Source organism: Nelumbo nucifera, chromosome 3 (assembly GCF_055504915.1).
Source record: "Nelumbo nucifera cultivar China Antique chromosome 3, China Antique-T2T, whole genome shotgun sequence".
Classification (NCBI taxonomy): domain Eukaryota; kingdom Viridiplantae; phylum Streptophyta; class Magnoliopsida; order Proteales; family Nelumbonaceae; genus Nelumbo; species Nelumbo nucifera.
This window is the reverse complement of record NC_142651.1, coordinates 98881236-98906256: the sequence shown is the minus strand read 5'-3', so window position 1 is coordinate 98906256 and position 25021 is coordinate 98881236. Positions and strand designations below refer to the sequence as shown.

At 43.2% G+C, this 25021-nt stretch overlaps 1 protein-coding gene across 3 annotated transcripts in view; it reads left to right on the top strand.

Moving 5' to 3' along the window:
* Positions 1-25021, top strand: part of LOC104590245 (coiled-coil domain-containing protein SCD2-like) — a 145725-nt gene that overhangs the window by 50830 nt on the left and 69874 nt on the right. For all 3 annotated transcript variants that reach the window (XM_088902097.1, XM_088902098.1, XM_088902099.1), the window contains exons 8-10: positions 21290-21364; positions 21481-21591; positions 21681-21741. In XM_088902097.1, the coding sequence (XP_088758223.1) occupies positions 21290-21364; positions 21481-21591; positions 21681-21741 (247 nt within the window). The remainder of the gene's footprint in view (positions 1-21289; positions 21365-21480; positions 21592-21680; positions 21742-25021) is intronic.

Genomic DNA, 25021 nt, shown 5'->3' with positions numbered 1-25021 from the left:
TCTTGTCCTTTTACTTCTTGTATTTGGGATTGGTTCTCCTCTCTCTTTGGTTGCAAGTGGCCTTCTTCATCTGTACATAACTGTTAACAGGTGTATTATATGTACTGTACACAGGCTTAGTACCCGCAGGGGTATTTTCGTAATTCTGTATACATTTTGTTATGTACGGCCAGAACAGTATAAATAGAAAGCTTCACTCGACTGAAGCTAAGTTTTGTTGAGGCCTTAACTCAGTTGCCTCTTATTCTTCTTCCTCTTCTCCTTCTTTCTTCTTCTTTTCTTCTTCTTCTTGGTCTCCTGCTCAACATGGTATCAGAGCAGGTTCATCCATGCCTAGAAAACAACTAGCTGAGGTCTCTCTCCTCTGCTGCGAAGGAGTTATAGTACTGATGCTCGAAGACAAGGAAGAGGAAGTTTTTCTGTGCTGCGGTTAGTCTCCACTGCCGAGTAGGGCTCTGCTACAAGTATGCTGACTGTTCAACTTCCCAGCACAGAAAAAAGGTTCGGCTACATGTATTTTTGCTGGTAACTGGGTTGCTGCGGCTAAGAGGACTGTAGAAATCCATCCCAGATGTTCAAAGGAAGGCTCTGACCTGAAAGGGAGTTCGAGTTCATGACTGATGACTGTGCTGCCTATTGCTGGTACTGAGATTTTTTTTTCCTCTTCCGGTTTATGGCTTCTTGCACGACTGTTAATGTTCCAGAATCTGAGTAGGGACTGTTCCCCTTCCTCCGATTGTATGTTGCCCTAGTCTGCACTCTAAGGGGCTGTTGATGAACCCTAGAACTTGAGTGACTGTTCGGCTGCCCTGGAAAGTGGATATCAGCCGATTAGGTGTGGTGAATCACCACACGTATTGCTGCTCCTACTGTGACCTTTTTTTTAGGGCTGAGAAGCTGTATCAAAGTTGTGAACTGTAGGTCTTCCAGACCTGGTTACACTGCATATGCAGTTCGTATAGTGTTCTGTGGACTCCTACACAGTGTAGGTGATAAACCCTAGTACTGCAGTTGCAGTGTTTGTGCTTGGTTCTCTGTGGGGCCGAAAATCAGCAAGTGTCCTGTTGTGGACTATTGCAGCTCTGTAAGACTGCTTTGGTTTTGTGTATTTCTGAACTGAGAATCATGAGTAGTGAAGATTCAGCTACATCCGGAATCTCCACAATGCTGAATGGAATGAGTGGGAACAATGATCTATCCTTCCCTATGGCTGTTGTTCCTCTTGACGGGTTAAACTTTCTAGAGTGGTCAAGGGGGATCAAACTATACATAACTGCAAGGGGAAAAGTAGGCTACATAAATGGAAGAATCAAAGAACTACCTTCTGAAAATGCAGAACATGATAAATGGGATCAGGAGAATAGTATGGTTATGTCATGGCTTTTGATCTCCATGCAACCGCAAATAAGGAAGAACTTCATGTGGGCTGAAACTGCAAATGAGATATGGGATCAGGCAAAGTCTACCTATTCTGAACTTCGACACTATGCCAAAACTTATCAACTGCAAGCAGCTTCATCTACTTGTAAATAGGGGGAGAGGAGTTTATCAGTTTATTACTTTGATCTGACAACTGTTTGGAAGGAGCTGGACCATTACCAGAACATTGAGTGGAAGTGTGAGGAAGATGCAAAATTGTATAAGAAACTTGTCTCACAGCAAAGGGTGTTTGCCTTTTTACATGGTCTCAATCCTATCTATGAACCCATCAGAGTACAAATTCTAAGTTCTAAGGATCTTCCTTCAATTCAGGAGGTCTATGCTCTTGTCCAATCTGAAGAGAGCAGAAGGAACTTGATGAACAGCACCGGAGGGGATGCAATTGTGTTGGCGGCAAAGGGGGGTCCCTCTACTAGTGGTGGACCTTCTTTCAAGAGAGGAAATCTCCAGAAGAAAGCAGAAGATAAGGAAAAATTGTGGTGCACTAATTGTCAGAAGCCCCGGCACACCAAAGATACTTGTTGGGATCTCCATGGGAAACCAAAGTGGGCTCAGAATTTACCTAAGAAGCAAGGATCAGATGGTATTAGAAGACCCGGGCAGCAAGGTACCAAGAAACACCACATGGCCAATATGGTTACTCAGGAGAATCAGCCCTCCACCTCCACTGTGACTCAACCACCACATGGCCAACATAACTACTCTGGATCCGACCCAAGAGAGGATATTGTCAACTCCTTCCATGACCATTTGGAGCTTCCGTGACCATTCGAACCTGTGGCTCTGATACCACTGAAAGAATGGTAGGATCCATCTAATGGACGCCATAAAGGTTGCGGAATGGGTGGGGCGAATTTCAAAAATTTCCTACCTTCTCCCAACTGGGAATCATATTCCCTGAATTTAGAATACAATATTCAAGGATCTACTTGAACCCTAATCAAACCAGATCTGTACCAAAAGATAAATGGGAGGATTATACCTGATCCGGAGAAGCAGTATCTCCCAAAGTTGGTGTTCACGCCCAAAGAATGCTCCAAGATCTGTCCCTGCTGAAGATGACACAGCTGTGGATGGAACAGAACCAGCAGGGTGCGTCCTACACACTGGATCCTTCACAAGAATCCCCTGGATGTACTAAACACTGAATTCTTTCAGTCTTTCTTGCAAGACTGATGTCAAGAACTGGTTTCTTGACTTTCTTTTCTGCAAAGATCGAATCTTGCAACAATGCAGATGGCGGCGGCAGGAGGAGATTTTCCAGAAACGAAAAAGCTGAAATGTTTTCTTTTCTGGAGAGAATGAGATCTAATCTCAAATCGCAGGAACCCTTCTTGCTTACCAGAACCCCTTGGATCGAAATCTTATTTCTCTCTCTTGGTTCATTTGAAATTCTCCTCTCTTTTCTTCTTGATTAAGAAATCTCCTAATTAGGAGTTATCCCAATCCAAATCAGTATTTGGATAGGGGATAATCTTAATCCCTTTCCCAGATAGAGTTAGCTTACTCCTGATCTTATCAGGAGGTTACCAGATTCAAATCTGATTTGAATTTGGTCTCTAAGAGTGGATAAGGCTAAGAGCCCAATCCTTTTTGCTAACTTCAATCTCAAATTCGCCCCATTGATGGGTGATCATATCAGCCCACTTCGAAATGGGCTTTTGGCCCATTAAGTATTCAGTGTTTAATTAGTTTCCAATCTGCTGCCCAGTTGGGCTTCTTTGTATGGCGTGGGACCCAAGCATTGATCTACACACCAGCCACATGGGTTCGGCCCAGCCTTTAATACAAGGCCCAGCCAAATTCACTGAAAAACTCAATGAACCCCTTGAGTCCATCGTATGAACCCTATGGGCCCAACACTTACATTAAGTGGTCCCTGGGCCAAGCCATCTTATAAAAACCCAGGGACTGTGGGCAGGTGCAAGATTAGCCCATCAGGCATTGTCCTAAATGGTCTTACACTTAACCTCTCAGCCCTTAATGATCAAGCACTGCCCGACAAGAGAGGACCTCTCCCTCGGCTGCAAGGAACAGTGCCGCACTCTCCTCTCACATGGATCCCGGGAATTAAAACCATTTGCAAACATTTTGAAACCGTACATATATATGTAAATATATTAATTTTGCAAAAACAAAATTCCAACGATTGAAATCAACTGCCGGCAGTTTGGTTTCCATCAGAGAGAGTGCATTCCCGATCATTACCCTTTGTCCGACAAAGTGGCTGATTCTGTCACTATGACCACCCACTCAGATGAATTCTCAAACTGCCCCAACATACCCAGGTTTTGATCCCCACTAAGGATCTCACTGATTGGCATATCAAAGGCAGCCTGATCCAACACCTAGTGAAGTGTCATAATCGAGTCTAGGGGTCAGGTGTAACTTTCCAGTTTTGCCCATCTATCTCCAAGGTCCAGGGCAAGACTGGAAATCTGGTCCGGTTCAAGGATTCAAGTAATCCCATGCTGTATGTGCCTCGGGTCTTACCCTGATGGCTGAGACAGGCCATCCCAACACTTGGTGGCACACCAGTATCAGCCTTGGCAGGATAAATCTCCCCAGACTTATCCAACGGCTGTGAACATTTAAAACTAACATGAGTCTCTACAAATGTCCAGTTTTAGGGTTTTACACAGAATTAAACCAAACAACATGAATCAAACATGCACTTTATTTATTTCCACTAAATAACAAAAGTACATCAAAGCGATTGAAGCTAAGGGCATACAAAACTGTCTAACAGCTCCCACTTGCACTTAGGTCCAATCTGGTACAAGCCGGAGTCCCATACTTTCCACGTGTTTCTCAAACACCTTCTGTGTCAGTGGCTTAGTCAATGGGTCTGCCACATTATCCGCTGATGCTACCTTTTGAATTAGGACGTCCCCTCTACCAACGATCTCCCGCAGTACATGGTACTTCCTCTCGATGTGCTTTGACTTCGAGTGGGCCCGAGGCTCTTTAGCCTGGGCGATCGCTCCATTGTTGTCACACAACAACGGGATGGGTGATGTGCTGGATGGAATCGCTCCCAATTCGTGTATGAATTTCTTCATCCACACGGCTTCCTTGGCAGCTTCACTTGCGGCAATGTACTCGGCCTCGGTTGTGGAGTCTGCAGTGGACCCCTGTTTGCTGCTTTTCCAGCAAACAGCATACGATCCTATCGTGAAAACATACCCAGATGTAGACTTTCTATCATCTGGATCCGACTGGAAATCGGCATCGGTATACCCTAGAACTTGCAGTGAACCACCATCGAATACCAGACAAAACTCTTTCGTCCTTCGAAGGTATTTGAGTATGTTCTTCACAGCAGTCCAATGCTCCTGTCCTGGGTTTGCCTGGAATCTGCTTACCACACTCACCGCCTGAGCTATGTCCGGGCGAGTGCACAACATGGCATACATGATGCTCCCCACAGCTGAGGCATAGGGAACGTCTCTCATGCTCTCAATCTCCTCAGAAGTCTTGGGAGACATCTTCTTGGAGAGAGTGACTCCGTGCCTGAAAGGAACGTTTCCTTTCTTGGAGTTTTCCATGCTGTATCTTTTGACAATTTTGTCAATGTAAGCAGCCTGGGATAATCCAATTATCCGCTTCGATCTATCTCTATAGAGTCGAAGACCCAGTATGTATGAAGCTTCTCCAAGATCTTTCATGGAGAACTGCTGTGATAGCCACACCTTGACCGAAGTCAACATTCCTACATCATTCCCAATGAGTAGGATATCGTCCACATACAAGACTAAAAAGGTGATCTTATCCCCACTGGATTTCCTGTAAACACAGGGCTCATCCGGATTCTGCTCAAAGTCAAACATTTTGACTGCAGAATCAAAATGGATGTTCCAACTCCTAGAAGCCTGCTTAAGTCCATATATGGATCTATTAAGTTTACATACCATGTGTTCCTGACCAGCAGCAATGAAGCCTTGCGGCTGCTGCATGTAGATATCTTCACTAAGATCTCCATTCAGGAACGCTGTTTTGACATCCATTTTCCAAATCTCGTAATCATGGTACGCTGCTACAGCTAGCAGGATCCTAATGGATTTAAGCATGGCCACCGGTGAAAAGGTTTCCTCATAGTCGATGCCTTCTTTCTGAGTATACCCTTTCGCCACCAAACGAGCTTTAAAGGTCTCAATCCTGCCATCGGGGCCCTTCTTCCTCTTGTAGATCCATTTGCAACCAATTGCTTTTACCCCGGAGGGCGGATCCACTAGAGTCCAGACTCCATTGGTCTCCATTGAGTCCATCTCGGCTCTCATGGCCTCCACCCACTTCTGGGAGTCTATGTCTAACATAGCTTCCGCGTAAGACACGGGGATCCTCTTCACTAGTCAAGGCTTCCACCAGGTAACTATCCTGGTCATAACCATATCGGACTGGTGGTCTGGATACCCGGGTGGACCTTCTAGGTTGGTCATTACCTGGAACTTGTGGGTCATCTCCCACTGCTCCTGAGCTCTCCTCATCAAGAACTATTTCCTGACGATGGGTGTCCAGGATGTAATCGGATTCTAAGAATCGGGCGTTTCGACTGCAGAACACTTTCTGCTCACTTGGGTCATAGAATAGATAACCCACCGAATCCTTTGGGTAGCCTATAAACAGGCAACGGCTGGTTTTAGATTCCAACTTGTCCGCACTTGTTCTTTTAACGTGTGCAGGACAACCCCAAATCTTCAAGTGTCTCACACTTGGCTTCCTTCCGGTCCAAAGTTCATATGGAGTTTTCGGAACTGATTTGGTTGGAACCCTATTCAGCACGTAGGTAGCAGTCTCTAATGCGTATCCCCAAAAGGATGTGGGTAATTCTGAGCGTACGAGAAGTGACCGGACCATGTCTAATAAGGTCCTATTTCTCCTCTCTGAAACACCGTTGAGTTGAGGTGTAGCAGGAGGAGCTAGTTGTGACACTATCCCATTGGCCTTTAAGTAGTCCCTGAATTCGTCAGAGAGATACTCGCCACCTCGATCTGATCGAAGGGCCTTAATTTCTCTCCCTAACTGTTTCTCGACTTCCTGTCTGAACTCTTTGAACTTTTCAAATGATTCAGACTTATGTCTCATTAGGTACACGTAACCATATCGTGAAAAATCATCTGTAAAGGTGATGAAGTACACGTGTTGATTCCGTGTCCTAACACTCAGGGGACCACATACATCAGTATGTATTAGGTCAAGTGTGCCTACACATCTTTCAGGCTTACCGTCAAATGGCCGCTTAGTCATCTTACCTTGGAGGCAAGGTTCACAAGTGGGAAGATTTTCTACGGTTAGAAAATCCAAAGGACCATCCTTTACCAGTCTTGTGATTCGGTCGACACCGATGTGGCCAAGTCGGTAATGCCAGAGGCACGTGAGATTTACTGTATCACGAGTCCTTTTCTTGGGATTTTCGACCGACGTAGTTTCGGTTAAGTTAGTTTCCAAAGAAGGATGCAGAACATAGAGACCGTTCTCTAGCTCCCCGCATGCGATGAATTTATTATTCCGTTTAACAGTAATCATATTACTAAAGTAAACAGTATATCCATCAGCACACAATTTTGAAACAGAAATTAAATTCCTTCTCAAGTTCTGTACATAAAGACAATCTTTAAGTACAAGGACTCCTTCTTTAAAAACTAATTCTACGGTTCCTATTGCCGCAGCTGCAACACTTGCAGTTGTTCCCAAGAACAGTGTCACTTCACCTTCACTCAGCCTTCTGCTAACTTTGAACCCCTGCAGTGAGTTACACGCATGAGTTGAAGCCCAGGAGTCAACACACCAGGACACAGAAGTAACTAACATATTAGTTTCTATGACACAAGTTTCGATATTACCTTTCTTAGATTCCAGGTAGGTAGGACAGTTCCTCTTCCAGTGGCCGGTCTGCTTGCAGAAGTGACAGACATCAGATGCCTTGTTCTTCTTCTGCTTCTTGGGTTTGGTAGTCTTCTTCTGGGGCTTCTTTGCCTTTCTCTTTCTCTTGCCCGATTTGTTAGCTTCAGCAAGCATAACCACAGGCTCATCCTTCTTGAGTAAATCCTCGGCCCTCTGCAACATATTGCTGAGTTCCTGGACGCTGACATTCAGCTTATCCATATTGTAGTTCATAGTGAACGCATTGAAGGAAGAGGGCAAAGAATTTAGGATGGCATCCACTTGCGTGCCAAGATCTAGCCCGGATCCAAGAGCTTCAAGTTCGTTGATGTATCCCATCATCCGAAGACAATGGTCATGAACTTTCTGCCCTTTGGTCATCTGCGCGGTCATGAACAATTTCAGGACCTTCTGTCGAGTAGAACGGTTCTGCTCCTCATACATTGTCCTTAGACTGTCCAATATGTCCTTGGCAAGTTCGATCTGATCGAACTGCCTCTGTATTGAGTTGTCTAATGAGGCAATGACAAAGCAGCGGGCTAGGGAGTTCTTATCCTCCCAATCTTGGTAGTCCCTCCTACGGGCCTCAGAAGCCCTATCACCCGGACGTTCCGGGGCAGGATTTTTCACTACCTTGTCTAACTTTTCAGAAGTTAGGACCAGCATAAGATTTCTGTACCAGTCGGCATAGTTTGGGCCCTTAAGCTTGTTATCGTCTAGAAGCTTTGCAAATTGACCGTTTGCCATTTTCTGATAAAACAGCAAAATCATTAGTCCACAACCTTAGTTTGATTCATGTTTACCTACATAGATATGGCTTTTAATCTATGTTCCATTCCCATTTGTTCATCTCTGAGATTTCCCTCCTATCTCAGTGACGGAGACGACGAAATGTCTCTGGAAATGTGGGAAATCACATGGGGTGCGTGAAGCCAACTGTTTCAGCTGCATAACCCCACCACCTTTCTGTGACGGATCATATCCACTCATCAAATGAGTTTCCCTTTGGCCTCTGTCAGACAAGGTTCAGAGCCGTTTTCAGGTAAACCCTTCTGTCAGTGAGTGCACACCCATCATATTCAGGTTACGCCAAGGTACCGTGAGAGAGTTCCCATTTTCTGGTGAAGCCCCTCCCACATCGGTCTATGACGCCCCTATCATCTTATGAAACACTCTAACAGATCCAACAGCAAATGGATAGCCCAATTTTATGGTGCGTTTCCTCATTACTGATGGACCCATCATTGTGCTAATGACGGAAGGCCTTTAGAGAGTCCATCATATGGATCTCCCTATCACTTGCATTCATATTTGCTGGAGGGAACAAAATCACGGCCTAGTTCTAATTTAGGTCAAACCAAAGTGGCTCCCACTGACTTTCATAAAGTCAGATTTCTGGTGGGCCTTCATCGGCTAGGGGTTCCGTACGCATCCCTTTTCAAGGTTGTGGGGCCCACCAGGCAAAGAGGGGGTCATCCAATGACCTTCAGGGACACCATGGCAATGATGTGCATTCAGTCATGGTGTGCGCAAGAGCCACTAACGAGTCATCACGGGCCAAGTACTTATGGCCCATGGTCGCAGCACATCAAACATCCAAACATCACATGTAAAGGAGGAATTGATCCAATCAATTAATTGCTGTAAAGCCCATTCAACGGCCCATTTAAAAACCAAGTCATTAACGATTAATGTCCACTAGGTGTATGGGCTGAATCGCAGATAGCAGTTCGGCCCATACAGCTTATCTCACAATAATGGGCTTTTGCAGTTTTAACCCTTTAAAACTGGGCTTTACAGGTGGGCCGAATTAATCCCTGTAATTGAACATCAGATTTGGAACAAAAGTGTGAGACAATTGGACTGAGAACAGCCCCTTTCGAAACCCAGATTCGGTCCAAACAGTTTTGGTCCAATCTAGTCCGAAATGGTCCAAAACTGATTTTCAATTTCAAGAATTAATTATTGAATGATCTGAAATTAATAGTTTTGATTTCTAGCAAACACAAAACAATTATGGACTGTTCGCACCACCTGCAAAACAGAGGTTAATCACAAGGGTTGCAGTTTCATAAACTGCAAATCGCAGAAAACGATTTCTCCATCTGCAAATCTCCAGCGCCGCCATCTTCTTCCATCTTCTTTAATCAAGAAAAATAACAGAAATCCTATTTCTATTAATTACATTCTTGATCAAATCCTATACATTCAGTCTAAAAATAAAAAAAAATTATTTACAGACCGAATTGAATGAAATAAATAAATAGAAAAGAAAAAGGGTGCGCAGACCATCTGCGCTAAAACTGCACTGCGATCTCCAGGTTTGAACAGTCCATTAAATCAAAATAAATAAAGAACAATTCCAAATAAATTTTGGATTTAATAGAAATTAATTTCAGATCAATCGCCCTTAACAAGAAACAGTTTCTTGAAAAAAAGAAAACAATCTGCGCAAATCTTGAAAGAACACCTTCTATCCATCTGCGCAGGGTCAGATCTGATTTTCTTTTGGTTCAAGATTCGAACCTGTGGCTCTGATACCACTGAAAGAATGGTAGGATCCATCTAATGGACGCCATAAAGGTTGCGGAATGGGTGGGGCGAATTTCAAAAATTTCCTACCTTCTCCCAACTGGGAATCATATTCCCTGAATTTAGAATACAATATTCAAGGATCTACTTGAACCCTAATCAAACCAGATCTGTACCAAAAGATAAATGGGAGGATTATACCTGATCCGGAGAAGCAGTATCTCCCAAAGTTGGTGTTCACGCCCAAAGAATGCTCCAAGATCTGTCCCTGCTGAAGATGACACAGCTGTGGATGGAACAGAACCAGCAGGGTGCGTCCTACACACTGGATCCTTCACAAGAATCCCCTGGATGTACTAAACACTGAATTCTTTCAGTCTTTCTTGCAAGACTGATGTCAAGAACTGGTTTCTTGACTTTCTTTTCTGCAAAGATCGAATCTTGCAACAATGCAGATGGCGGCGGCAGGAGGAGATTTTCCAGAAACGAAAAAGCTGAAATGTTTTCTTTTCTGGAGAGAATGAGATCTAATCTCAAATCGCAGGAACCCTTCTTGCTTACCAGAACCCCTTGGATCGAAATCTTATTTCTCTCTCTTGGTTCATTCGAAATTCTCCTCTCTTTTCTTCTTGATTAAGAAATCTCCTAATTAGGAGTTATCCCAATCCAAATCAGTATTTGGATAGGGGATAATCTTAATCCCTTTCCCAGATAGAGTTAGCTTACTCCTGATCTTATCAGGAGGTTACCAGATTCAAATCTGATTTGAATTTGGTCTCTAAGAGTGGATAAGGCTAAGAGCCCAATCCTTTTTGCTAACTTCAATCTCAAATTCGCCCCATTGATGGGTGATCATATCAGCCCACTTCGAAATGGGCTTTTGGCCCATTAAGTATTCAGTGTTTAATTAGTTTCCAATCTGCTGCCCAGTTGGGCTTCTTTGTATGGCGTGGGACCCAAGCATTGATCTACACACCAGCCACATGGGTTCGGCCCAGCCTTTAATACAAGGCCCAGCCAAATTCACTGAAAAACTCAATGAACCCCTTGAGTCCATCGTATGAACCCTATGGGCCCAACACTTACATTAAGTGGTCCCTGGGCCAAGCCATCTTATAAAAACCCAGGGACTGTGGGCAGGTGCAAGATTAGCCCATCAGGCATTGTCCTAAATGGTCTTACACTTAACCTCTCAGCCCTTAATGATCAAGCACTGCCCGACAAGAGAGGACCTCTCCCTCGGCTGCAAGGAACAGTGCCGCACTCTCCTCTCACATGGATCCCGGGAATTAAAACCATTTGCAAACATTTTGAAACCGTACATATATATGTAAATATATTAATTTTGCAAAAACAAAATTCCAACGATTGAAATCAACTGCCGGCAGTTTGGTTTCCATCAGAGAGAGTGCATTCCCGATCATTACCCTTTGTCCGACAAAGTGGCTGATTCTGTCACTATGACCACCCACTCAGATGAATTCTCAAACTGCCCCAACATACCCAGGTTTTGATCCCCACTAAGGATCTCACTGATTGGCATATCAAAGGCAGCCTGATCCAACACCTAGTGAAGTGTCATAATCGAGTCTAGGGGTCAGGTGTAACTTTCCAGTTTTGCCCATCTATCTCCAAGGTCCAGGGCAAGACTGGAAATCTGGTCCGGTTCAAGGATTCAAGTAATCCCATGCTGTATGTGCCTCGGGTCTTACCCTGATGGCTGAGACAGGCCATCCCAACACTTGGTGGCACACCAGTATCAGCCTTGGCAGGATAAATCTCCCCAGACTTATCCAACGGCTGTGAACATTTAAAACTAACATGAGTCTCTACAAATGTCCAGTTTTAGGGTTTTACACAGAATTAAACCAAACAACATGAATCAAACATGCACTTTATTTATTTCCACTAAATAACAAAAGTACATCAAAGCGATTGAAGCTAAGGGCATACAAAACTGTCTAACAACTAGCGGATGGATCATACTCTCCCATAGCTGGTCAAGGAACTCTCTCTCTTCCCCTTGGCCTTACTCTTTCTAATGTTCTTCATGTTCCAAAATTTCCTATGAATTTGTTTTCAGTCAGTAGTGTTACAAATTCCTTAAACTGTTCCGTGACTTTTTTCCCTTCCTATTGTGTGATTCAGGATCTGGCCTCGGGGAGGACAATTGGTAGAGGTCGTATGGTTGATGGACTCTATATGCTGGAGAGTACGGCTGGCCTTCTTGTTACAGAGTCTATGAGTCAGTTCAAAAAGAGTAAAATGTATTTATGGCATTGTCGTTTGGGTCACTTGTCTTTTGAGTCGTTGAAAGTTGTTTTCCCAGAAATGTGTAAGTCCGTGTCTGTTTACAATTTTTCTTGTCAAACGTGTCAATTAAGCAAGCATTGTAGAACTCAATTTCCTCAAAGAAATAGTAAATCTGAGTTTCTTTTTCACATTGTGCATTCGGATGTGTGGGGCCCTGTTACTTTTACCTTCTGAGAGTGGCTACAAATACTTTATTACCTTCATTGACGATTATTCCAGATACACTTGGGTATATCCAATGCAAACCCGTGAGGAAGTACAAAAAATTATCCAAGATTTTCAGCGGATGGTCTTCACCCAATTTCAGACTGAAATTCAAATATTTCAATCAGACAATGCAAAAGAGTTTTTTCATAGTGACCTCACGGAGTTCTTTGCTTCACATGGCTCACTTCACCGGAGCTCTTGTGCCTGCACGCCACAACAAAATGATGTGGCTGAACGGAAGAACCGTCACCTTCTTGAAGTGGCACGGGGTTTACTGAAAGAATGGTAGGATCCATCTGATGGACGCCATAAAGGTTGCGGAATGAGTGGGGCGAATTTCAAAAATTTCCTACCTTCTCCCAACTGGGAATCATATTCCCTGAATTTAGAATACAATATTCAAGGATCTACTTGAACCCTAATCAAACCAGATCTGTACCAAAAGATAAATGGGAGGATTATACCTGATCCGGAGAAACAGTATCTCCCAAAGTTGGTGTTCACGCCCAAAGAATGCTCCAAGATCTGTCCCTGCTGAAGATGACACAGCTGTGGATGGAACAGAACCAGCAGGGTGCGTCCTACACACTGGATCCTTCGCAAGAATCCCCTGGATGTACTAAACACTGAATTCTTTCAGTCTTTCTTGCAAGACTGATGTCAAGAACTGGTTTCTTGACTTTCTTTTCTGCAAAGATCAAATCTTGCAATAATGCAGATGGCGGCGGCAGGAGGAGATCTCCAGAAACGAAAAGGCTGAACTGTTTTCTTTTCTGGAGAGTATGAGATCTAATCTCAAATCGCAGGAACCTTTCTTGCTTACCAAAACCCCTTGGATCGAAATCTGATTTCTCTCCCTCTTGGTACATTCGAAATCTCCTCCTTTCTTCTTGATTAAGAAATCTCCTAATTAGGAGTTATCCCAATCCAAATCAGTATTTGGATAGGGGATAATCTTAATCCCTTTCCTAGATAGAGTTAGCTTACTCCTGATCTTATCAGGAGGTTACCAGATTCAAATCTGATTTGAATTTGGTCTCTAAGAGTGGATAAGGCTAAGAGCCCAATCCTTTTTGCTAACTTCAATCTCAAATTCGCCCCATGGATGGGTGATCATATCAGCCCACCTCGAAATGGGCTTTTGGCCCATTAAGTATTCAGTGTTTAATTAGTTTCCAATCTGCTGCCTAGTTGGGCTTCTTTGTATGGCGTGGGACCCAAGCATTGATCTACACACCAGCCACATGGGTTCGGCCCAGCCTTTAATGCAAGGCCCAGCCGAATTCACTGAAAATCTCAATGAACCCCTTGAGTCCATCGTATGAACCCTATGGGCCCAACACTTACATTAAGTGGTCCCTGGGCCAAGCCATCTTATAAAAACCCAGGGACTGTGGGCAGGTGCAAGATTAGCCCATCAGGTATTATCCTAAATGGTCTTATACTTAACCTCTCAGCCCTTAATGATCAAGCACTGCCCGACAAGAGAGGACCTCTCCCTCGGCTGCAAGGAACAGTGCCGCACTCTCCTCTCACATGGATCCCGGGAATTAAAACCATTTGCAAACATTTTGAAACCGTACATATATATGTAAATATATTAATTTTGCAAAAACAAAATTCCAACGATTGAAATCAACTGCCGGCAGTTTGGTTTCCATCAGAGAGAGTGCATTCCCGATCATTACCCTTTGTCCGACAAAGTGGCTGATTCTGTCACTATGACCACCCACTCAGATGAATTCTCAAACTGCCCCAACATACCCAGGTTTTGATCCCCACTAAGGATCTCACTGATTGGCATATCAAAGGCAGCCTGATCCAGCACCTAGTGAAGTGTCATAATCGAGTCTAGGGGTCAGGTGTAACTTTCCAGTTTTGCCCATCTATCTCCAAGGTCCAGGGCAAGACTGGAAATCTGGTCCGGTTCAAGGATTCAAGTAATCCCATGCTGTATGTGCCTCGGGTCTTACCCTGATGGCTGAGACAGGCCATCCCAACACTTGGTGGCACACCAGTATCAGCCTTGGCAGGATAAATCTCCCCAGATTTATCCAACGGCTGTGAACATTTAAAACTAACATGAGTCTCTACAAATGTCCAGTTTTAGGGTTTTACACAGAATTAAACCAAACAACATGAATCAAACATGCACTTTATTTATTTCCACTAAATAACAAAAGTACATCAAAATGATTGAAGCTAAGGGCATACAAAACTGTCTAACAGCTCCCACTTGCACTTAGGTCCAATCTGGTACAAGCCGGAGTCCCATACTTTCCACGTGTTTCTCAAACACCTTCTGTGTCAGTGGCATAGTCAATGGGTCTGCCACATTATCCGCTGATGCTACCTTTTAAATTAGGACGTCCCCTCTACCAACGATCTCCCACAGTACATGGTACTTCCTCTCGGTGTGCTTTGACTTCGAGTGGGCCCGAGGCTCTTTAGCCTGGGCGATCGCTCCATTGTTGTCACACAACAACGGGATGGGTGATGTGCTGGATGGAATCGCTCCCAATTCGTGTATGAATTTCTTCATCCACACGGCTTCCTTGGCAGCTTCACTTGCGGCAATGTACTCGGCCTCGGTTGTGGAGTCTGCAGTGGACCCCTGTTTGCTGCTTTTCCAGCAAACAGCACACGATCCTATCGTGAAAACATACCCAGATGTAGACTTTCTATCATCTGGATCCGACTGGAAATCGGCATCGGTATACCCTAGAACTTGCAGTGAACTACCATCGAATACCAGACAAAACTCTTTCGTCCTTCGAAGGTATTTGAGTATGTTCTTCACAGCAGTCCAATGCTCCTGTCCTGGGTTTGCCTGGAATCTGCTTACCACATTCACCGCCTGAGCTATGTCCGGGCAAGTGCACAACATGGCATACATGATGCTCCCCACAGCTGAGGCATAGGGAACGTCTCTCATGCTCTCAATCTCCTCAGAAGTCTTGGGAGACATCTTCTTGGAGAGAGTGACTCCGTGCCTGAAAGGAACGTTTCCTTTCTTGGAGTTTTCCATGCTGTATCTTTTGACAATTTTGTCAATGTAAGCAGCCTGGGATAATCCAATTATCCGCTTCGATCTATCTCTATAGAGTCGAAGACCCAGTATGTATGAAGCTTCTCCAAGATCTTTCATGGAGAACTGCTGTGATAGCCATACCTTGACCGAAGTCAACATTCCTACATCATTCCCAATGAGTAGGATATCGTCCACATACAAGACCAAAAAGGTGATCTTATCCCCACTGGATTTCCTGTAAACACAGGGCTCATCCGGATTCTGCTCAAAGTCAAACGTTTTGACTGCAGAATCAAAACGGATGTTCCAACTCCTAGAAGCCTGCTTAAGTCCATATATGGATCTATTAAGTTTACATACCATGTGTTCCTGACCAGTAGCAATGAAGCCTTGCGGCTGTTGCATGTAGATATCTTCACTAAGATCTCCATTCAGGAACGCTGTTTTGACATCCATTTGCCAAATCTCGTAATCATGGTACGCTGCTACAGCTAGCAGGATCCTAATGGATTTAAGCATGGCCACCGGTGAAAAGGTTTCCTCATAGTCGATGCCTTCTTTCTGAGTATACCCTTTCGCCACCAAACGAGCTTTAAAGGTCTCAATCCTGCCATCGGGGCCCTTCTTCCTCTTGTAGATCCATTTGCAACCAATTGCTTTTACCCCGGAGGGTGGATCCACTAGAGTCCAGACTCCATTGGTCTCCATTGAGTCCATCTCGGCTCTCATGGCCTCCACCCACTTCTGGGAGTCTATGTCTAACATAGCTTCCGCGTAAGTCACGGGATCCTCTTCACTAGTCAAGGCTTCCACCAGGTAACTATCCTGGTCATAACCATATCGGACTGGTGGTCTGGATACCCGGGTGGACCTTCTAGGTTGGTCATTACCTGGAACTTGTGGGACATCTCCCACTGCTCCTGAGCTCTCCTCATCAAGAACTATTTCCTAACGATGGGTGTCCAGGATGTAATCGGATTCTAAGAATCGGGCGTTTCGACTGCAGAACACTTTCTGCTCACTTGGGTCATAGAATAGATAACCCACCGAATCCTTTGGGTAGCCTATAAACAGGCAACGGCTGGTTTTAGATTCCAACTTGTCCGCACTTGTTCTTTTAACGTGTGCAGGACAACCCCAAATCTTCAAGTGTCTCACACTTGGCTTCCTTCCGGTCCAAAGTTCATATGGAGTTTTCGGAACTGATTTGGTTGGAACCCTATTCAGTTCCAACCGTGCCTGAGCGTACGAGAAGTGACCGGACCATGTCTAATAAGGTCCTATTTCTCCTCTCTGAAACACCGTTGAGTTGAGGTGTAGCAGGAGGAGCTAGTTGTGACACTATCCCATTGGCCTTTAAGTAGTCCCTGAATTCGTCAGAGAGATACTCGCCACCTCGATCTGATCGAAGGGCCTTAATTTCTCTCCCTAACTGTTTCTCGACTTCCTGTCTGAACTCTTTGAACCTTTCAAATGATTCAGACTTATGTCTCATTAGGTACACGTAACCATATCGTGAAAAATCATCTGTAGAGGTGATGAAGTACACGTGTTGATTCCGTGTCCTAACACTCAGGGGACCACATACATCAGTATGTATTAGGTCAAGTGTGCCTGCACATCTTTCAGGCTTACCGTCAAATGGCCGCTTAGTCATCTTACCTTGGAGGCAAGGTTCACAAGTGGGAAGATTTTCTACGGTTAGAAAATCCAAAGGACCATCCTTTACCAGTCTTGTGATTCGGTCGACACCGATGTGGCCAAGTCGGTAATGCCAGAGGCATGTGGGATTTACTGTATCACGAGTCCTTTTCTTGGGATTTTCGACCGACGTAGTTTCGGTTAAGTTAGTTTCCAAAGAAGGATGCAGAACATAGAGACCGTTCTCTAGTTCCCCGCATGCGATGAATTTATTATTCCGTTTAACAGTAATCATATTACTAAAGTAAACAGTATATCCATCAGCACACAATTTTGAAACAGAAATTAAATTCCTTCTCAAGTTCTGTACATAAAGACAATCTTTAAGTACAAGGACTCCTTCTTTAAAAACTAATTCTACGGTTCCTATTGCCGCAGCTGCAACACTTGCAGTTGTTCCCAAGAACAGTGTCACTTCACCTTCACTTAACCTTCTGCTAACTTTGAACCCCTGCAGTGAGTTACACGCATGAGTTGAAGCCCCGGAGTCAACACACCAGGACACAGAAGTAACTAACATATTAGTTTCTATGACACAAGTTTCGATATTACCTTTCTTAGATTCCAGGTAGGTAGGACAGTTCCTCTTCCAGTGGCCGGTCTGCTTGCAGAAGTGACAGACATCAGATGCCTTGTTCTTCTTCTGCTTCTTGGGTTTGGTAGTCTTCTTCTGGGGCTTCTTTGCCTTTCTCTTTTTCTTGCCCGATTTGTTAGCTTCAGCAAGCATAACCACAGGCTCATCCTTCTTGAGTAAATCCTCGGCCCTCTGCAACATATTGCTGAGTTCCTGGACGCTGACATTCAGCTTATTCATATTGTAGTTCATAGTGAACGCATTGAAGGAAGAGGGCAAAGAATTTAGGATGGCATCCACTTGCGTGCCAAGATCTAGCCCGGATCCAAGAGCTTCAAGTTCGTTGATGTATCCCATCATCCGAAGACAATGGTCATGAACTTTCTGCCCTTTGGTCATCTGCGCGGTCATGAACAATTTCAAGACCTTCTGTCGAGTAGAACGGTTCTGCTCCTCATACATTGTCCTTAGACTGTCCAATATGTCCTTGGCAAGTTCGATCTGATCGAACTGCCTCTGTATGGAAGGAGAGGTCACATCGCTCAGCTGACTGATCATCTTCCCAAACTTTTCATATTCTACTCTCATGGCTGCCAACTGTGCAGAAGCAGACATTTCTTCACTATCTGGCCCGGCAGCTACATTTGCACTTCTTGATCTTTTACTATCATGTTTTTTCTGAAACCGAATGGGAACAAGATTAGGATGTAACTTCCAGCACTTGTCTTTGGTGTGCTTCGGCTTCTTGTAGTACTCACATATAACTTCTTTCTTTCCTGTGCCACTTGAAGTTCCAGCATTACCTTTAGGTTTAATCCCCATATTGGCAAAGTGATCATTAATATCAGCCCCTTGAACCTGAACAGCCCTTCTGCTCTCTTCACTACTCACCAATGCATATGCTTGTGACAAAGAGACACACTCCTTGGAAAGAATATTCTGTTTTGTGATATCATATTCTGGGTTTAGTCTAGTTAAGAACTCAAAAACCCTATTCCTATCAACCAATTTTCTGTAGGTCTCTGCATCATTGGTGGTGTCCCAAGTTACAACTTCTATTAGGTCAATCTCTTGCCATAAGGACTTAAGGGTTGAGAAATATACAGCAAGAGGTTTCTCTCCTTGCCTTAAATTCTTTACATCACTTCTCAATTTATATGCCCGGACCACATTGAGTTTTTGGGAATAGGTTTCTGCAACACTGTCCCAAATTTCCTTTGCTGAATTCATCCATAGGTAGTGTTGACCGATTTGTGGCTGCATTGAGTTCACAAGCCACCCAATGATAGTGTAATTTTCTTGCATCCACTTCTCGTAGGATGGATCATCTTCTGGGGGAGCCTTCTTACTCCTGGAAATGAACCCCCACTTTCCTCTACTACATACATGAATCTTTACTGATTGTGACCATGCCAGATAATTAGTTCCATCTAGTTTAACTATAGTCACAGTCAATAAGGAGTCACTTGGAGTCCCCTGAACCAGTCCATATTCAGCACCACTTTTGTTTTCAAACTCTGAGGAGTACATCATGTAAACACTCCAAATATGATTTCAGATGACTTCTACAAGTATACTGAATAAGGACAAGCAAGAACAGAATTCAGCCGACCACAAGAAGGCAATACACTGAGTTCAGCCTTCAAGAAGTAAAACAGAAACTTCTAGATACTCAGCCGAAGTACCCTTTTCAAATCTGGACTTCAAAGTAAATACCACTTGGCACTCAGCCGAAGTACCCTTTTTACAAACACAGTGTGGGCAATAGAGACAACCCCACTGTCAAGAGGAGAAAAAAGGCCTCAAGAACAGTTCGTACAGCCCCCCAAAAACAGCCAGATATAAGCAACAATCCCCAGCCTTGTTACAGGGATGTTTCGGCTGTTTGACAGTCCAATAAGGAGTGAAAAACAGCCCAGAAATTTCTGGGTTAAACCAGATTCAATGGCAGCCGAAGGTAGTACAGAACAACCAAAGCTTTCGGACAGTTCAACAGTCCAAACACAGTCGAAAGCAATACAGAACAACCGAAAGAAAACTGAACCCAGAAATCTGAGTACAACTTACAGTTTTGAGCTTAAACAGAACCGAACTGTTCCTCTTCCCCTTTTCTTTTCTCTTATTCTTCCTGGCCACCGAACCACTTCTCCAAGAGATTCAAGTCTTGGGCACTTCCAATGACCTCCAAGAATCAGGCAACACGAGTCAAGCTTCCAGCCCTAGGGTACTGAAGTTCAGGTATGCTCTGATACCATGAAGAAAACTGAAGAGAAGAGAGTTGAGGGTTCGGCAATGAGGGTCTGAGAAGAGGATTTCGAACTCACACTCTCTCAGCCCCCTAACACTGTTTTATTAAAAATATTTGAATAATTACAAGGAGGCTCTTAGTTGGGTAAGAATTTACACAGAACTTAATATTGACAGGATGGACCCAGAATAAGGCCCATTACAGAAAAGAAACATAAATAACAAGAAGGAATAAGCAACCTATGGGCCATTCGGCCCATCTTCTCTACAGTTATCTTCAATACCCCTCTTATTTCTTCACCCAAGGCTTTCCAATCTTGAACTCTTCCTTTTGTAGATAACACCAGCCCTTCTTTCCAGTACTCTTCAGAGGCATTAATCCACAGTTTTGGTTGTTGCAGGTTCAAAGGCAGATGTAACTCCCTTCTGGGATCAGCCTGCTCACCCACCTTCTCTTCATACTGTGAGGCCTTTGATACTCTTTGTCCTTTTATTTCTCGAGGACTTCACTTCAGTTGCTTCTGCCAAAGCCACTTGCCTGGTATCTGAGAACTGCATGTAATCTTGTATTGCCTTCCCAACTGCTGTCCAACCTGCTGCTTGTTTGCCCTCTGGGAAGCAGGTGTACTGCTTAAGGCCTTCCCCATAGTGCTCGTAAACTCCAACAAAGTGACCTTTCCTATTCTGTTTAGTTTCTGCAAAGTATTTCCTCCCGTCTCCACATGAGAGCTTTTCCGACCTTGTTTGAAATCTGCAAGAATAAATGAAGTTTTTTGTAGTTCTACTATCTCCAGCGCTGCATCCTTTCTCGTCCACACCTCTTCCAAAACAAAGATTTTTGCCTTCGTTTTCACAACTTTCTTCCATCTTCTTGCTGGTACAAAAGGTTCTTCCATCTTCAGTGCTTATAGGAACTTATATATCAATGGTTCTCTTCTCCATAAGCTTTTTTTTTATCAGTATCTCTTCTCCATAAGCTTATCATAGGAGCAAGTTAAGGTCTAAGAAACTAATATCAACCATTTTCATTTGAAAAGAATGCCTAAAAGATAATTCTAAGAACAACAAAGTACACTACATGCAATCACTAACCGTGCAATGGAACTTCTAAACTTGTTGTTTGACACTAAAAGATTTGCATAAAAATAAGCTTATGATACACAGAATCTATGAAAACACTATTTTAGATTTCTAAGAAGCCTTTTGATACATTTTTTATGTTAAAAAAGGTTGAATCGATTGATGATTATGAATTCAGATTGCATCAAATTCAAACCAATTGTTTCCTAATTTCTGTTTCTATTGAATTATCCTAAAAATTCTGTTCAATCCTTGGAACTGATATATAGCTTTTGTTACAGGCTGCTTTGAAAACAGCAGCACAAACTCATGATGTTCGAAGTGAAGAGATTACATCCCTTCGTTTAGAAGCTGAGGTATTGAGAACTTGTCTCTTGGTTTAAATTGTTCATTTTCTTCTCATCCAATGTTTAATTTGTCATCAGTATATGGCTACAAACCTAGATTGACAGGTTCCTACTTTTTGAGTTAGAGTGCAAGGGATGAGGCAACATCTGCAATGGAACAGCTCCATGAAGCTGAATGTGAAATTAAATCCCTTCGAACAATGACACAGAGAATGATACTGACTCAAGAAGAGATGGTTTGTGTTCAGTTATTAGGATATATTGGTTAATTGATTCCTTTTTTCCTTTTGTTTGTGCACTATGTATTTTTATGTTCTTATATCAGGAGGAGGTTGTTCTTAAAAGGTGCTGGCTTGCCCGGTATTGGAACTTATGTGTTCGACATGGTAATCTGATTTTATTTATGTTTCTTTTCAACATTAGTTTCTCTTCTTTTCTCTCGTTTCTTCCTCTAAACTATAGTTAATACTTGTTGCACCAGTGTGTTAATTGCAACTGTAATGCATTCTAAGAAGTTGGTTTATACACTTGGTATGTGTTTCTTTCTTGGGTAGGTTCAGCATACACTTTATAACCTTAGGAACACTGTTAAAGTTGTTATATTGTTGTTATGATTAAACAATCAATGGGCATGGTATTGTAAGATGTGGAACTACTAGTGATTAATCTATCACTAGTAATTAAGTGTTTATCAACAGCCTTTTCTATTATTTAACATGGTATTCTAAGATGTGAAATTACCTTTTACATTTGGTATGACCAATGCCTTGCGAAGGACGAGATCATAGCATTTGTATCCCTTTTAAGAGCAAGAGCAACCGAGGAAAACACATGATGGCATGAAGGTCAAGTTTGTCATGGTTGGGACCCAATTTATGATTAAAGCACACACAACCAAAGTACCAAACACCCGAGGAGGAAGGGAGAAGGGAGAAACAGAAGGAAACAAGATAGAGAAAGGAGATAAATGATTGAGAACTAAGGAAGACATTCAGTTTATGAGGAAGCAGGAAAAGAGAACTGCATCACTCAAATAAGTTTTAGGAATGAACATTTGAATCAACAAGCCATGAGTAGTTTTAGTCACACGATGATTCTTCGCTCCACTACCCCTTTCTGCTGGGGGTGTGTGAGTAAGATGATTGATGTATAATACCATCAAAATCGAAGTAAGATTGAAACTCATTATGAAAATATTCCTTAGCATTATCTGATTGAAACACCTTGATTCATACACCAAATTGATTTCTTATCTCAGCATGAAAAGATGAAATATAGAGAACAATTTTAAACGTTCCTTCATTAAGTAAACCCATGTCATTCTTTAGTAATCATCAATAAATGTTACAAAATATTTGAACCCATTATAAGAAGACACACGACTTGGACCCCAAACATTGACTGAACCAAAGCAAAAGGACTTAAGACTCTCTTGTCTTCTCTAGGAACAAAAGATACTCGATGATGTTCAGTGAGTTGGTAAAACTCACACTCCAACTGTGTGGCATACTTTATGGTAGCAACCAACGACTTCAAAACACGCAAAGAAGGATAGCTAAGATGACATTGCCATTTATGTGGGGTAAGGGAAGTATGGAGAGCCTTCTGTGGACCATGATCTTCCAAATAGTACAGCCCTCCCACTTCACGATTGCTACCAATCGTCTTCCCCGTCTTGAGATCCTAAAACACACAATAAGAAGAATGGAAAGTAACTAAGCAATGAAAAACTTGCGTAAGTTTACTAACAGATAAGAGACTAAAGGGAAACTTAGGTACAGTTGAAAAACAGTCCTAGAAGTATGGGACTGTGCAAGAAAACCAGAAAAACTAACAAGAGAAGATTAGAGAAGATTAGAGAAGGAGAGAGAGAGAGAAAGCTGCGGCAAGGAGAGTTAGAGGATGAGGAGTTCGAACTAATCCTCCCTCTAACACTTTAATACTCTTTTATTAAGTTAATCTTTGAGTAATTACAAGAGTGGTCCTTAGTTGGACAAGAAATTACAAAAAAAGGAACATAGAAGAGTATGGCTAATAAGGCCCATTACAGAGAAGAACATAAAAATAATATAAAGTAACAGCCTATGGGCCATTCGGCCCATCTTCTCTACACTCCCCCTCAAGCTGAGTATAGATGTTAATCATGCCCAGCTTGCCAGTGTCATGCTGAAGCCTTGCCTTGGGAAGACCTTTGGTGAGGAAATTTGCCAATTGTCCTTCAGAGGTAATGAATGGAAGACACACTTCACCTGAAGAGACTCTTTCTCGAATAAAGTGTCTATCAACCTCAATATGTTTAGTTCTATCATGTTGTACGGGGTTGTGGGCAATGTTGATGGCAGCCTGATTATCACAGTACAACATCATTGGCTTGTCATAATCAATCCCGAGTTCTTCCATCAATGACCTTAGCCACAACAGTTCAGAGACTCCATGTGCCATGGCCCTGTATTCTGCTTTTGCTGAGGATCGGGCCACAACTGATTGTTTCTTGCTCCGCCAAGAGACAACATTACCAGCCACCAGACTGCAATACCCTAAAGTGGATCTTCTGTCATCAATATTTCCAGCCTAGTCAGCATTAGTATAGGCTTCGAGTTTCAGATGTCCATGCTTGGCAAACAGAATCCCTTTTCCCGGAGAACCTTTCAAATAGCACAGAACTCGTTCTGCAGCTGCCATATGAGTATCTCTAGGTGCATGCATGTACTGGCTAATACAGCTAACAGCATATGCAATATCTGGCCGAGTCATACACAGGTACAGAAGCTTCCCAAGAAGTCTCTGAAAAACCCCTTTGTCTTCCAACAATGTCCCATCTGAAGTAGACAGTTTGTGACTCATATCAATAGGAGTTGCAGCTGGTCTAGCACCCATCTTCCCAGTTTCAGAGAGCAAGTCAAGGACATACTTCATTTGGGAGATAAGAATCCCATTCTTGGATCTAGCAACTTCTATGCCAAGGAAGTATCTCAAATTCTATACGAAGGAAAGACTTAAGAGCACGAATTCCTGAGGCATCATTACCAGTCACAACAAAGTGTAAACTAAGGTCAAATCAAGAGACACATTACTAGTACCGGTAATGGAGGAAGAAGAGCCATTAGCCAAAGTAACCGTCTAGGGTGTGGAGGGTGGAGACATAGAAACAAACAAGTTTGAGGAGCTGATCATATGGTCTGAAGCTCCAGAGTCAGTCACCTAGGAAGAAGACTTAGATCTGGAGGCAAGGCAAGCTGTACTTAATTTCACAAGGGTGGAAGTGGTAATACAAGAAGAAGTAGACTGGCGAAGCCTCTCATACTCCTCTCATGTGATGGAGATAGTCTCTTTGTCATTTCCATTACTGAGAGCAGATATGTCCTTAGTGATGCTGTGAGTACTAAGATCATCTCCTATAACAGCAAGGTTAGCTCAAGTAGATGGGGGGCCATATAAGTCATAGCAGAAGTTAACTACGTGACCTTCACTATAATGTAAACATTCATGAATAGATCCACGTCCACCACCACCCTTAGCACCACCCCTTATACCTCCTACTTCTCTTCCCCCACCATGGCCACCTCTATGCCCACGACCAAAACCTCTTGTAGCACTTCCACTGACTCCTAACTCGGCCTGCAAAACCTGCTCTAGAAGCTACTAAGGCTGATCTCTCTGAGGTAG